This window comes from Gopherus flavomarginatus, chromosome 4 (genome assembly GCF_025201925.1).
Source record: "Gopherus flavomarginatus isolate rGopFla2 chromosome 4, rGopFla2.mat.asm, whole genome shotgun sequence".
NCBI lineage: Eukaryota > Metazoa > Chordata > Testudines > Testudinidae > Gopherus > Gopherus flavomarginatus.
Window position 1 is genome coordinate 40,401,742 of NC_066620.1, and position 15,765 is coordinate 40,417,506.

General features: G+C 46.2%; 1 protein-coding gene across 3 annotated transcripts in view; it reads right to left on the reverse strand.

Moving 5' to 3' along the window:
• The window catches only part of DYNC2LI1 (dynein cytoplasmic 2 light intermediate chain 1), a 47,517-nt gene extending 32,335 nt beyond the window's left edge, over nucleotides 1–15,182 (reverse strand). The window contains exons 1-5 of one of the 3 annotated variants that reach the window (XR_007774161.1): nucleotides 15,049–15,182; nucleotides 13,582–13,693; nucleotides 4,993–5,027; nucleotides 4,400–4,469; nucleotides 2,099–2,187 (exon numbers count right to left, since the gene is read on the reverse strand). Coding sequence is in view for 1 of the 3 variants with exons in the window: in XM_050951928.1 (XP_050807885.1) it covers nucleotides 2,099–2,187; nucleotides 4,400–4,469; nucleotides 4,993–5,027; nucleotides 13,582–13,693; nucleotides 15,049–15,062 (320 nt within the window). In the remaining 2 variants the exon portion in view is untranslated. The remainder of the gene's footprint in view (nucleotides 1–2,098; nucleotides 2,188–4,399; nucleotides 4,470–4,992; nucleotides 5,028–13,581; nucleotides 13,694–15,048) is intronic. The other 2 variants (XM_050951928.1, XM_050951929.1) reach the window with 2 other exon arrangements.
• Nucleotides 15,183–15,765: the final 583 nt, after the last annotated feature.

Consider the following 15,765-nt stretch of genomic DNA (forward strand, 5'->3'; position numbering starts at 1 on the left):
TTTTAAATATTTTTTCTCATTATGCAATGACAGAAGCCAGAGTAGCCAGTACAATAATATACAGACAGTATGTGCTCAAATACCAAGCCATCCCGTTGCTTTCTACAAAACCTGAAGATATGGGACATCTGCCAGTGGAATAAAGCAACAAAATATCAGAACATAAAAAACACTAAATAAAACTTACTAACCCAAAAAATCACTTTTCTCTTTCCTTCTCCAAATCATTCTATTCCTCTTTTTTTTTCTCCTATTATTTTCTCTTTTATTATCCTTTCTCCTTACTCTCCTCGTGTTCTTTATATGAAAAGCTGTATCTGTTTTCTCCTCATTTAGTCATTTATTCTCTTCCACACTACATTGCCTCTTCTTGCTGCCCTTACTCCATTCTTTCTGATCCATTTCCACCACATTGTCTTCCCTTTGTTCTCCCCTGTATTGCGGTATCTGTCCCCTGCCTCTCTCAGAAACTTCATCTCTCATCCTCTTTCAAGCTGCAAAGGGACCTCATATCTTTTTTCCTCTTCCTCTCCCTTAGCTCCATGAGGTCCACAACACTCCATCTTCTCCTTCATTAAGGTCAGGTTTTTCTCTCCCCATGATTGATTTCTCTCTTCTCCCTCAGTGTGGTCCACCTTTCTCTCCCACTCCAACATGTTGCTCTCTTGGGCCTAGTCTACACTAAAAAGTTAGGTCAACCTCTGAGCAGTTTAGTTAAGCTGATCTAACCCCTGGCGTACACAGCGCTAGGTCAACCTAGCAACTGATTCTTGGGTGGGTGGATTACCTACACCAATGGGAGATCCCCTCTTGTCAGCAAAGGTAGCGTCTATACAGAAGCGCTACAGTGGCACAGCTGTGGTGTTGTAGGGTAGACAGATCCTTCAACAGGCTGCTCCTGGAAGTTGACAGGATTGGACAGCCATATTCTGTTTTCTACACCTCTTAAGTTGCTTTCTCGACAGTCCAGTTGAGAGTAGGCTGGGTCCCTTCTTCTTCTATACCTCCTATCTCCCTACTTACAAATTAGTCATCCTCTCCACAAAATTATGTAATGAGGTGTCTACCCCACATAAGTGAACAAATGGTTAACAGAAGTCTGAGAGCTCATTTGGCCCCCCTTGCTACACCTGGATGTGTGTCAGGTTTGATCTGTTATGAGATCCAGCTGGGAAGGAAAAGGGTCTTCTTCATAAGAGGAAATGAAAGCTATATGAGAGACTAAGGACAGAGAAACCTGAGAGAGAAGATTGCCCTCTCTCTGGGAAGGCAGATACAAAAAGGCCACAGGGATAGAATTAATCCCTGGGGTAAACCCTGGAAAGGGGGCCAGGCACAGAAAGGCAGTCAGGAGAACCAGAGAAGAGGTTGTGCTAATCACAGACTGCAGGAAAGCAGCATGAAGGTCTTGGAGATAAGAAGTAGCCCAGGGAAACAGCAGCTTGTCTCAAGGAGCACACTTAGTTGCTTAATACAGGAATCCCCTACCAGCCTCAAAGAAGGAGCACACAAGCCAGATGTAAGGACAGTTCAGCCCAGGGTGAGACTGAAGACAGAGCCTCAAGGATAGGCTGAGGAATAGTCCTAGAAGGGACAGAAGCTCTTTTGTGTTCAGACATTTTTGGAATTTTGTTTGTTTGTTTTTGTTACCTGGAAGGGGCGAGACTATATGTGACTTGGCTGGAGGCCTAAGTCACAAGAAGAGGTCGATCACTGCAGGACTGGAGCAACCTTTGGCAGGAGGTGCTAAAGGAGGAGACCATGCTAGAGGAGGAGACCCTGCTATGCTGTACCCAACAATAAAGGGAGTTCACCCTTCCACATGTTACCTTCCCATATGGCTGGAGACAGCTGAGAAGCAGGACTATTTACAGGAAGGAAGAAAGGAGCTCACAGCTGTTAATCAGTGGCAGTTGGGGTGTCCCTCTACCACTAAGCATAACTGATTTTTAGGAAAAACCACTCTGATAAAAACTTTCAAACCTAGTAAACAGTTTACATTTTGGAAAATTTCTCCACAACAAAATGGCTGAGATTTAATCTCAGTTTTCATTGAGGCAAAATTAACTCTGACATTGCAGGGTTCTTTATCACTTACCTTATGTTGTCATTAGTTATTGGTATACAAATCAAGTCCAATAATGAGGTTCCACCACCTAGTTCCCAAAAATGTGCAATGTCTTTTGGCTGCAAAAGAGTTTTTTTGCATTAGAAATTTGTATTTCCATGTAATACCATCAGAAGTTTCCAGTTGTTGTAACAATGGCAATAGACGGGTCCCTTATGTGCAATGAGCACAGTACAGGAGCACAGCACAGCACAAGGCCTGTCCCATGAATTATGTGTTAAATTAGAAATTAATTATGTGGCCACAATCTCTTACGGCTTGTCTATCCAGGGAGTTAGTGTGGAGTAGCTACTGCACTTTAAATTCACACCCTAGCTTATTCCGCACTAACTTCCCATATAGACAAGTCCCTATTTATGCAGCATAGATATCCTGCCTCCCAACCAAAACCTTCTTTCTTCCCTGTCATGCCGAGTTTTCTTTTCCCTCCTCTTCCTACCACTTTAAGCACATAAAGACTAGAGCGGCACAGAAGGATCAAAGACAGCTGAACATCTTAGGTGGTGAATAAGAAGAGATGTGTACACTTGTGTGAGGAGGAAATTGAATGGTTAGAAGCACACAGGACTTTTAAGCACATAAGACTTGATTCTCTGTTGCCCTTGTATCATGCACATTCATTTACACCAGTATCAAGTATAAAATCACTTTAAAACACTACAGGAGTGATTTAAACCCACTCTGTAGCAGTGTAAATAACTAAAAATACACTTCAATGGAGAATCAGGTCCATAAGGTGATTTAACATTTCAGAAAGGGTCCTGAATTCCTCAGTCCCCAACCCCAGAACCTGTGTTCCCCCTAAGCTGCATGGTCGGGTGGCTACCCAGGAGTGATTTAAGTGCTGCACACTTGGTTAGTAGAGCCACGCACATCCAGCAGCCCCTACCCCGGCTGCTTTTAGCCACATTGCTCCTGCCCTCTGCCTTGGAGCCCTGGCCAGCTACTCCTGGGACCCTCACGCTGGCTGTGCAGAGCCGGGGTGTGTGTGTGCTGATGTGAGGGTGTCCCCCTCCCTCCTGCCAACATGTACCCCATCTACGCAGAGCAGGGGATCAGAGATAGGGCTCAGGAGCAGGAGAGCTGCTGTGGTCTGAATGAGCCTTCCGGAGTTGAGTGAGTGCCTTAAAGATACAGTGCAGGGTCTCTTAGAGACTTCCCCAGCCACCAGCACACACACAAACAGTCTCTGTGTCTCACACACACACACATACACATAGTCTTTCACACTCACCTCCCAACACATACTTGTATTAATGTTGTTGCTGTTATTTCTTGGTACTTCCTGCAATGCATATATATTCTCTGCAATTTTATTCTTTCAAAGTGTGTTATTTTAGTTTTTTGACTGGTCTATGCATTTCATAATTATTATTTCTCTTACACTTAAATTTAATTCTTTGAGCAGTGAGTTCTAAAATGCCTAACCTGTTCTGGCTGGAGTAATTATCCATATGGTAACTTAAAAAAAAATTATATCTTGATTTTTTGTTTCTATTGATGGCACACATCCACAGACTGCCTTGGTGCAATAATTTATTCCGCACATGGATGGAAAAAATTAGAGGGAACATTGCCCACAACCCAACAGTAACTAGCTACCCCATTGTCCCACTATCTGTCAATCTGTCATGCAATAAAAGACAAGCACGTTAGCTTAGTGTTTCTACTAAAACAATCAGCATGAAATACATAACAATGTTGATGCTTGAACTATCATTAGATTTCAGTTTTAACACCCACTGAGACTGATAGAGCAGTTCATACTTCTCCCATGATTATGGCTGCAGACTGACTGTAATCAGATACCACAACATTGGTTTAAATTCAGTTCACGTTTTGAAGGTTACCTTTGGAACCACTAGGACAAAATTGTTGTTGTGGATGTTTGTTTTATTTTTTGTTAAATGAGAACATAATTTTGCTCTAGAAACTATGTGGTAAGTGAAAAAATGGGCAATTATAAGCACGTACACACATGCATGATTACATCATACACACAGCCTTGCTCATGAAAGATATCAATCTCTTCATTTGAGAAGATATGTTATAACAGACCAAAATATCACCCATTCTCAATGTAAAGGAGAAACATGCTGTAGATCAAAATGAAAGCTAGCCAAGCATTCAGAAAACTGAAGTAAAATTCAAACTGAAATACTTTCTGTCTCGCAGATGATTGTTGAGTCAAAAGAGAAAGTCATTAGTTAGGATTTACTAATGAATGAGATATACAACAAATATATTGCAGTACTTTTGCAATGTACTCACTCTGTTATGACCTTTTGCTCTTCTTCCAAAAGTATATTCCAAGGCTAATGTTGGTTTTGGAATTTCATCCCTATCCAATGAAGATACAGTATATGTCACCTGCATATATTCTTTCAAGATCTTCTGAATGTACTTAATATACAGTAACTTTTACCATTACCTCAACTCAATTTATTAACCAAACAGTAGAGAATTTATATTGGGAAAACAGGAATATAAAGAGAATAACTCAAGACAGACAGCAGGTGTGCCAGTTCCTTAATCGATATCAAAGGGACACAGAGGACCAAATTTTCAAAACTGTGCACATGCATACTGTGACTAAGCACTCAAAATACCAGTGATAGCACTCCAGAAATCCGGCTCCAAATGCCAAAATGTTTTACTAACACATTATAGAAATTTAGATAGCATTAACCCTTCACAAATCATGCATCACGTCACTAGCGAGAAAATTTAATCTACTCGCCATCCATATTTTTACACAATAACTTTCTTTTACTGGCACATAATATTCTCTGTAAGACTACTATAAAAATATTGTTGATATTACTCCCAGAGATGCAAAATACTTTTCAAAACTTAACACATACCTGTCAAGACACCTCAGTATAATAGTAGTCTTTCCCTGGAAATTAAAAACAATGAAGAACACTATTGTAATGTCATTAAAGCATAAAAGTTATATAATTGTATGTACTATAATGCTTTATTATTGGAATGATTAAAAGAATGCATCTGAAAACTGTAAACTTATGCAGTCATTTGTAGTCTGATTACTAGAAAGTTAAGTGCCTACTTTCTATCAGAATGTAGCTACACTGCTATTAACATAATTATAATAAATTGCTGGATATGACAAATACAGGATACCTAAAATCAGACAATACATTAGTAATCAGTCTGGCCAACTGTGTTAAACAGTTTAACTGTTGTCAATTGCTAATAATAAGTTAATCTAATGATTGGTTTCCAGTGAATATGTGTAAATCATAATTGAGATGGAAGTAAAATGAATGCATGAAATAACACAGTTAAACAGCATGTCTCTGCACTATTCAGATTAAGATTTCAAGTTAGGTCAATCTAATTTAAAAAAGGTCCTAGCACTTGTAAAGTTTCTTCCCTATTTGTAATCACATATTGGAATTTCAGAAACAATTTTTTTTTATAAATCTGCAAAACCCATTTATCTATTCTTAATGCTTATACAAGATTACATGTTGCACAATGCCATGCTTCTCTGCAGTAATAATGAAACACACATGTTTCAATTCACTTAGAAAGATAAAAAGGCAAGTTCTGACTTATTTATACTTCCAACAAATAGTTATCAAGAAAAAAAGTGGGGAGAAAGAGGAGAAGCAATTGAGTAAACATAAGAGACAGTGGATCAATGTTATGAACTCCAGTATCCAGTCTAAGACCCTGATTCTCCAAACACTTATTTACTTGCTTAAATTTATGTCCCATTGGAGTCATAGAGACCTCAAACATGAATAAAATTAAGCATGGACATAAGTTTTATCAGGATCCCAGAGTCTATATAGATTCACAGATTCCAAAGCCAGAAGGGGTGATTGTGAAAATTTAGTCTGGCCTCCCATATAACACAGGCCATGAACTGTCCCCAAAATAATTCCTAGAGCAGGCCTGCACAACATGCGGCCCACAGAGGCTCACTGTGCAGCCCGCAGCCGGGATTCAACAGGCTCTGAGCTGCCCGCAGTGGCAGGGAGCTCAGAGCTCTTTAAATCTCAGCCGCGGCGGGATTCAAAAGGCTCTGAGCTGCCCGCAGCGGCAGGGAGCCCAGAGCTCTTTAAATCTCAGCCACGCCACGATTCAAAAGGCTCTGCGCTGCCCGCAGCGGCGGGGAGCTCAGAGCCATTTAAATTTCAGCCGCGGCCGGGATTCACAGGGCTCTGGGCTGCCCGCAGCGGCTGGGAGCCCAGAGCCCTTTAAATCTCAGCCGCAGCCGGGATTCAAAAGGCTCTGAGCTGCCCGCAGCAGCGGGAAGCCCAGAGCTCTTTAAATCCCAGCCGCGGCTGGGATTCAAAAGGCTCTGGGCTGCCCGCAGTCGCAGAGAGCCCAGAGCCCTTTAAACTCAGCCGCCAGGACCGGCTTTAGGCCAGTTCAACCAATTCCCCTGAATCAGCACGCCCCTAAGAGGGCCACATGCCCAAGCCCCAGTACGGTGTACTGGCAAAAGCCAGTGCGCTGTAGTGGGGTGGCCCAGCTTCCCCAGGGGGCAATTTAAAAGGCCTGTGGCTCCCAGGCCCTTTAAATTGCCACCAAAGCACCACTGCTGGAGCCCTGGGGTAGGGCTGTGGGGCTCTGGGGGCTATTTAAAAAGTCCGGTGTTCCCGTCGCTTCTACCGCCCCGGACCTTTAAATAGCCACCGGAACCCCACCACTTCCCCAAGGTTCCCGTGGCTATTTAAAGGGCTGGGGCGGTAGAAGAAGGGTAGCCCCGGGCCCTTTAAATACCCCCAGAGCCCTGGGGTAGTGGGGGTCTCTGGGGGTATTCAAAGGGCCAGGGCTCCAGCTGCCTCTGCTGCCCCGGTCCTTAAATAGTCACTGAAGCCACACCGCTTCCCCAGGGTTCCCGTGGCTATTTACAGGGCTGGGGGGGTAGAAGCAGGGGAGCCGCAGGCTCTTTAAATAGCCCCCAGAGCCCTGGGGTAGCGGGGGAAGGGTCTCCAGATGCCTTTGCTGCCCTGGTCCTTTAAATAGCCCCTGGAGCGCCACCACTTCCCCAGGGCTCCTGCAGCTATTTACAGGGCTGGGGCAGTGGAAGCAGGGGAGCCCCAAGCCCTTTAAATAGCTCCTGAGCCACGGGCTGCTACTGCTATCCTGGTGGGGGAGGCAGGAGGAGGGGGCACTCACCATACAGGATGGGCTGTACCCCCTGTACCTGCACCAGCTGCCCGCAGCCAACCCCTGCCGCACCTCCTGCCCTGCCTGCACCAGTTCCTGTCTGCTGCCAGCCCTGCACCTGCTGCCCTGCACCAACCCATCTCCAGCCAGCCCTGTACCCCCTTCCCTGTCTCCAGCCAATCCCTGCCGCACCCCCCTGCCTGAAGCCAGCCAGTCCTGCACTTTGTCTCCAGCCCTGCCAACCCATGCCGCACCCCCCCTGTGGCCCTGCCTGAAGCCAGCCAGCCCATCCCACACGCCGTCTCCAGCCTGCCCCACACTCCTTGCCCAGCCTGCAGCCAGACCCTACCTCCAGCCACCTCCCCGCCCCCTCCAGCCAGTCCCATGTCCACTGGTGCCCTGTAGTTCCCAGGGAAGTAACCCTGCACACCTGCTTCAATAAGGTGGGCAGGGAGCAGCTGGGACCCACACGTGCACCCTAGCACACCCTCAGGGAGTGGCGGAGCTCATTTCTAGTTCAGACACATCTTTTTAAAAGAGAACTTTAGGTAGGGTTAACATACATTTGTACTTTCCTGGACATGTCAGGCTTTTTGGATCTTAAATCGCCATCCAGGAGGAAAATACAGACGTATGGTAACCCTATTGGTACAAAAAATACATACTGTGGCAGAACTTTTTATAGGGAACCAGTTGCTAAGAAATGAAAGGCATTTTTTTTTCTTTCAGTCATCCCTGCCGGGGCCCAGCCGAAAGTGTTCGAATTGGGCCCCGCACTTCCTAAAGCCGGCCCTGCCAGCTGCGGACAGGATTCAAAGGCCCTGGGCTCCCCACAGCTGTGGGGAGCCCAGAGCCCTTTAAATCTTAGCCGTGGCTGGGATTCAAAGGGCTCAGGGCTCTCCGCAGCTGCGGGGAGCCCAGAGCCCTTTGAATCCCAGCCGCGGCCAGGATTCAAAGGGCTCTGAGCTGCCCGCAGAGATTCTCGGCCGTGGCTGAGATTTAAAGGGCTCAGGGCGCCACGCCGCCGCGGGCAGCCCAGAGCCCTTTGAATCCCGGCGGCAGCTCCAGCGGACGCGCTGGGGCTGGGATTTAAAGGGGTCGGGCTCCCCTCAGCAGCACAAGCTCTGCGCCCTTTAAATCCCTGCTCAGCCCCACAAAGCTCCGGGTTCCCGCAGCCACCGGAGCCCCGGGCCCTTTAAATTGATCCTTAGGGCTCCTAGCCAGCTCTTCAGCTGGGAGCCCCTGGCTGATTTAAAATCAAGTATCACCTCCCCACCCCCAGCCTTCCTTTCTGGCCCACAGCTGTTTTGGTGGGGCGGCACTTGGAAACGAGGGTTTGTTTCTGCAGGGCTGGATGGTGCTGGAGCAGAGTGTTTCCGTTGGGCCGGGGGTGTGTGTTTCCACGGGGCCGGGGGGTTTCGGCCTTCAGCTGTTTTCTTTGGAGTAATGTGGCCCTCGCTGCTTTATGAGTTGTGCAGGTCTGTCCTAGAGCATCTCTTTTAGAAAAAGATCCAATCTTGATTCAAAAACTGTTGGTGATGGAGAATCCACCATAACCCTTGGTAAATTATTCCAATGGTTAATTACTCTCACTGTTAAAAATATATGCCTTATTTCCAGACTGAATTTGTCTAGCTTCAACTTCCAGCCATTGAACTGTATTATTCCTTTCTCTGCTAGATTGAAGAGCCTATTATTAAATATTTGTTTCATATATAAATACTTACAGACTGTGACCAAGTCTCCCTAGCTTTCTCTTTCTTAAGCTTTAGTCTGTTACTGTAAGGCATATTTTCTAATCCTTTTAATCATTCATTCTCTTGCCTCTTTTCTGAACCTTCCACAATTTATGAACATCTTTCTTGAATTGTGGACACCAGAATTCAACATATTGCAGCAGTGGTCACACCAGTGCCAAGTAAAGACAGGTAAAATAGTCTCTCTACTCTTACTCAAGATTCCCCTCTTCAGGCAGCTAAAGATCACATTAGCTCTTTTGGCCACAGCATCACACTGGCAGCCCTTGTTCAGATGATTATCCACCACGACCCTGAAATCTTTTATAAAATTTAATGCTTCCCAGGAGAGAGCCCCAATCTCATAAATATGGCCTACATTCTTTGTTCTTTGATTTATACCTTTAGCTGTATTGAAACATATGTTGTTTGCTTGCACCCAATTTCCCAAGGGATCCAGATCACTCTGTGTAAGTGAACTTTCCTCTTCATTATTTACCACTTCCCCAATTTTTACGTGATCTGCAAACTTTATCAAGGATGATTTTGTCTTTTTCCAGGTTATTAATAAAAATGTTTAATAGTGTAGGGCAGAGGTTCTCAAACTGGGGGTTCCGAACCCTCAGGGGGTTGCAAGGTTATTACATAGGGGGTCGCGAGCTGTCAGCCTCCACCCCAAACCCTGCTTTGCAGCCAGCATTTATAATGGTGTAAAATATATAAAAAACTGTTTTAAATTTATAAGGGGGGGGGGTCGCACTCAGAGGCTTCCTTTGTGAAAGGGGTCACCAGTACAAAAGTTTGAGAACCACTGGTGTCGATGTCAAAAACTGATCTCTGCAGGACCCCACTGGAAACACATCTGATCAATAACAATTTCCCATTTACAATTACATTTTGAGATCCACCAGTTAGTCAGTTTGTAATCCATTTAAGGTGTGCCATATTAATTTTATATCATTCTAGTTAAACAAAATGTCATGAGGTATCAAGTCAAATGCCTTACAAGTCTAAGTATACTACATCATCACTATTACCTTTATCAAACTTGTAATCTCATTCAAAAAAAAAAAAGAGATATCAAGTTAGTTTGACAGGATCTATTTTCCATAAACCCTATTGATTGGTATTAATTATATTACCCTTCTTTAATTCTTTATTAATTGAGTCCTGTATCAGTCACTCCATTATCTTGCCCAGGGTCGATATCAGACTGACAGGCTTATAATTATTTGGGCATCCCATTTACCTTTTAATATATTGTATAGTGAGGGGGTGTGGCCTCCCTCTGGCCCGACTCACAACCCACCTCCTAGTGGGCAGAGCCAGACAAGCCATTCCCACCCTGTTGGAAGCAGAGAGGTGGGGCAGGAAGTTGAAAAGGTGGGCCCTGCAGTTCAGTGGGGCTGGAGCCTGCAAAGGAGACAGATGCTTCCTGTCCACTGCTGAGGCCTGCACCCAAGAGGGATCTGTGGAGCACTGAGGACTTGAAGGGACTGCCAACTAATAAGGATGCTGAAGAACTGCTGGGACTGGAACTGGTGCTAGCTATGTACCCCAGGAAGATGGAGAAACCCCACAAGATAAAGGTACCTGGTGAGGGGATTGTAGGAAGTAGTCCAAGGAAACCAGACAGTAGTCCAGTTGTGGAGCACTCTGCCACTGTTAGGGCTCTGGGGTGGGACCTGGTGAATTAGAGTGGGCCTGAGTCCTCTTACAGCTGCCCCACCCCTGGGGTGACTGACTACCCACCTTGGGCCAAGAGACCTGCATTTGTCTGCCATCTGCCTGAGTCAGGACATCAGGCGTTAGACTGCTTGCCACTCCACCTTGCCTGAGGGTCTCAGCCCCTAGGCTGCTAATTCCCCTTTAAACCTGCTTTATAGAAATGTAGAAGCGATGCTCTCCCCCTGGGCCTGATGGGGAAGGATGGACATGGGCCTCTACATACTGGCACTCCATTAATTTTTGTTTAGTCTTCTGGGACATCCCCAGTGTTCAAAGACTTACTGAAAAGCTGCAATAATGTTCCAGCGACCTCTTCCGCTAATTCTTTTAAAACTCTTGGATGCAAGTTATCTAGACCAGCTGACATAAAAATGCTTAACTTTAGTAGATGCTATTTACCATACTCTTGAAATACTAGTGGAATGGAAAGGCTGTTGTCATTTGTGACAACATAATCTCTTTTCCCAAATACAGAACAGAAATATGTATCGAACATTTCTGCCTTTTTTCCATTATTATTTATAATTCTACCATTTCCATCTAGTAATGGACCAATAACTTTGTTAGGATTCTTTTTGTTCTTAGTATACTTAAAAAAACCTCTTATTGTCCTTAACTATGCCGGCCATAGATTCCTCCTTACTTCCCTTTGCTTCCCGTATCAATTTTCTGCAATTCCTAGCTTCCGATTTATATTCTTTCTTCCATTTGTCTTTATAATTTTTATAGCTACCTTCTCTTTCCCTCTAAACCAGGTTTTTTTTTTAACTAATATAGCCATTTTTAACTGTAGCTTTTGAGTCACATAGGAAAGTGTTCTTGAACAATTCCCTATTATCATTCACATTTTTCTGACTAAGGTCTCCTGGCTGATTTGGTTCACGATTATTTCTGGCTTAGTGAAATTGGCCCTTTTAAAGCACTATGTACATATTATTGCACATTATAAATGTGATCAAGTCATGACCACTTGTACTTAAGTTACCATTAATTTTTTAGTTCTGTGATCTGTTCCTCTTTCTCTGACAAGATGAAGAGCAACATAGAATTCCACTATGTTGGATGCAACACTTTTTGAGTTATAATACTGATTACCAATGCTCTTGAGTTAGACTTTTACTAATTAACATTCTGTGTTCAATAAAACCTTTGCATGGATGTGTTATACGACCAGATGTCAGGAGCTAAAAAATAGGACTGTATTTCTGTTTGCTGTTTTTTGGTTTGTTTGTTTTTTAAATGAAACTATACCTGCTATGTTCATTCACTGATGAAGAAGAATGGTTGTAGTCTGGCTTATTTCTAGCACAAAAGTGAGCTTCTGACAGAATAAAAAGGCATAAAATAGATACTTCTGAGGGAATTCTGTGCCACTGCACTTGCACAGAATCCATGTCCCTGCAGATTTCTTTGCTTTTTCGCAGAAAATGTGACTTTCTGGTAGGGAAGCAAAGGAAAGCTGCAAGAGCAGTCACGCACCACTCCCTAACAGAGCAGATACATCATTTCAGGCACCCGGAGCAGCTGGCAGAGAGAGAAATCACCCCAGAGCTGGGGACACCAAAGCCAGTGACTCCTACCCTGAGCCAGCTGCTAGTCCCAGCTGGTCTGGACGCAGGAGAGAACAGGCCTTCCTTTTTCCCTGCAGGAAGTGTCTGGGGCTTTGTCAGACCCACCCCCAGAAAGCTCCACAAGGAAGCTCAGCATCCTCCCTTGCTTCCTGCCCTCATCGCTCCTCAATTGTGGGGGGAGTGATCACTGTACTGGGCGCTGCTCCCCCATCCACCCAACTCCCATGCATCCGGACGTCCATTACCCAGACAGTGCTGCCAAGCCTCACCAGGTACATTCAAAACCTCCTTAGCCCTCAATACCCGAACCCCACCCCACTGCACCTCAATCCCTGCATCTAGATGCTGGAGGAGTGGGACCCCCACCCCTGCACCCAGACCCCTGCTGGGCTCCCTACACTCAACCCTCCACCGATGTCCCACCTCCTGCACCACCCTGAGCCCCCACATCCAGACCCCCACACCACTGACTCCCAACTAGCTGCACCCAGACCACCACCCCACCAAGACTCACTCCTCCAGCACCTGACCCCCACCCTGCTGAGCCCCCCAAAACCAGACCCCTCCACTGAGCCCCAACCTTCACCTGGAAGCCCCTACAGAGTCCCATTGCCTCTATACCTGGAATCCCCACAGCGAGCCTCTGTGCATCCAGATCCCGCCCGCACACCTAGACCCCCCACTGAGCTGCCTGCACCCAGATTGTCCCACATAGAATCTTATCACCACACACCTGGATTCCCCCCCCCAACTGAGCCCCTCCACACTTGGATCCTGCCTAGTTGAGCTGCCTGCCCCACACCTGGTGTGCCTGATGCAGAGGGGCATGGTCCCAGGGTGTTTCTAGGGCAAGCCCAGGCCTTGTGCAGGGTCAGGTACAGCCTCACTGCCAAGTCCGTGTCCTGGGGGTGGGGGTGGGGGCGCTACAGGGTGATCTCCCACCTTCCACAAGTCAGTGGCCTGTGCTTCCCACTGCCATGCTGGAACCTCTGCATTTATTTATTGACAAATACAACTTGCAGAATTTTAAAATATTGTGTGCAGAATTTGAAATTTTTTGGCACAAAATGCTGTCAGTAAATAGTATGACAAATTTCTAATTGTTCTGCACATGAACGCCAACCCTCTGTACAGATTCATATTGGGGAAGATTTCTTGTTTCTGCAATAGATATGGTATTGCATATACTCTTTAAATGTTATCAGTGGTATACAATCTTTTCAAGGAAAGCACAGAAATCACATAAAATAAAGCACAGTATCAGTGTTACCCCATTTTTGTTTCCCATAAAGAGTAGTGATTTTTCCCAAACTTCCACTCCATCGCCTTCAAGATTTTCTTTTTTCTCCACTTCGGCTTTAGCAATATCCCACAGAGTATCACTAACAGAGAAAACAAAATAAGATGTCTTCACAGAACCTATTCATATTTCCCACTAAGGTTTGAAAGGACAGTTGAAGATTTTGAACACTACATTCCCTCTGCATATTAATACATCCTTAATCAGAACTAACTATGCTTCAGTAAGGAAACTCCCCTAAGAAATCACAAATAAATCTGTGGAACAGAGAGGCATGATAGACAATTCTAGACCTGCAAAATCTCATACATTTAGTAGATAAACTCTCTCATTTTGGAAACAATTTTAAGACCGTTTAATAGCTTGTTTCTCTGACAATTAAGGATTTTGCTATGTGTTTCAATGCAGTATGTACCATTTCACTAATGTTTTGTAACTTCCAATGTCAGCAGTAGGTAACTGCACATAGGGTGTATCTGCTGAGCACACGTTGTGCACAGACCCATCTACCCACGCTAGCTTGAATCAAGCTAATGCGGACAACAATAGCAGTGAAGATAGGCATTATAAGCCCGAGCTTGCTAGCCCACTCTGAAGTCTGTGCTGCACAGTCGGCTATCTGCACTAGCTGGATTCAAGCTAGATCAAGAAAGCTTGGCTGGGCACAGCTGTACAGACATATCCCTGCAGTAAGTAATTGAAGACACTTCCAAAAGCAGCTGTGGCGATCTGTCTATATGTAATGCTGAAGTTTGGGTTTCCTTGAAATCTTGCAGGTGTTTTAGCAACTCCTATCACAAAGTATGAAATACGGGGTCAAGGTACTTTCCCACTGAGCCTTTATATGGAAGCTGGCAGCACACAGTGATGCTGTGACATTAACATCTCCGAAAGGCTCAGAGGCCTACATTTGCAAAAGATCAGTGATTTCTGAGGGTCTGTCCTGAACTACCCTAAAGCAGCCTACGTTTCAGGAAGTGCTGAGTACCCCTCCCATGCTGGGACCCCCCGCTGCTCGCTCTGAAAACGTGCGCATGGCGCAGCCCCTCTCCACGCTCTCATTTCATTGGCCTGCGGTGTCTTCCCGAGCCTGCTGGCGGAGGAAACAAGCTCCCAGCAGCCTCCCTCCACCCCATCGCTGTCACAGCCCCGCTCCCCGGGAGGGAGGGGCCCGGCGGCGGCTCCACCTCTGAATCTGCAAAGCACCAGCCTCCTCTGGGGCCCGTGGGACGCCGGCTGGGCGCACAGGCGGGGCGGGCGCAGGGAGGTCTCCCAGCCCCCGAGCAGGAATGGCGGGGGCGGGGGCGACCCAGCCCCGCACAGCGCAGACGGTGCTGGATGGAAGGGGAGGCAGCGGCTGAATGGCTACAGAGGCGCCGAGCCCCCAGCCTGTATCGGGAGCCCTGGGGAGGAACGCGGCCGCCACCGCCTCGTTACCTGGGTCTGGGCATCGCTGCTCAGGGGCCGCAGTGGGCGCTCTGATCTCGGGCCCAGCTCCTGGTCACCATGGGAACCACGCAACTGCTGACATAAGACGCAGGAGCATCATGGGAGTTGTAGTTCGGGGGCGTGTCAGTCCCTGCGAACACAGGCAGGAGGCAGTCTCCATCCACTCGCACACGTACTTCCCTGCTTGAGCCCAGTCTCTCCCCAGCCCTGCTGTCGGAGCTTGGCCAACTTTCAGACATGCCAGTCAGGGCAGGGGTTGGACTGGATAGGGAGCCTTTCCCTAGGGCTGCTGCAAAGAGGGTCCGGCAGCTCCCGAGGAGGGCTGGTCTACACTTAAAATTTAGGTCAACCTAGCTAAACTCAGGGCTGTGAAAAATGGCACACCACAGCTGTGCAGCATAGTTAGGTGAACCTAACTCCTAGCCTAGAGGCAGCTAGATGGACTGAAGAATTCTTCCATTGCTCTAGTTACTGCCTCTCCAGGGGCTGGATTTACTACAGCAATGGAAAAGCCCTTTCTGTAGCTGAAGAGTGTACACTACAATGGAGTAACTGCAGTTGTAGCTGCAGTGTAGTGTAGCTGTGCCCTGAGACGCCCCTTTCATCTACCACAAACGTGAAAAAAGACCCAGGGAAGGGAAACAACATCTCCATCTCTCTTCATTTGTGTTTCTCCCTGAGAACCAGACTACCCAAAACAACAGC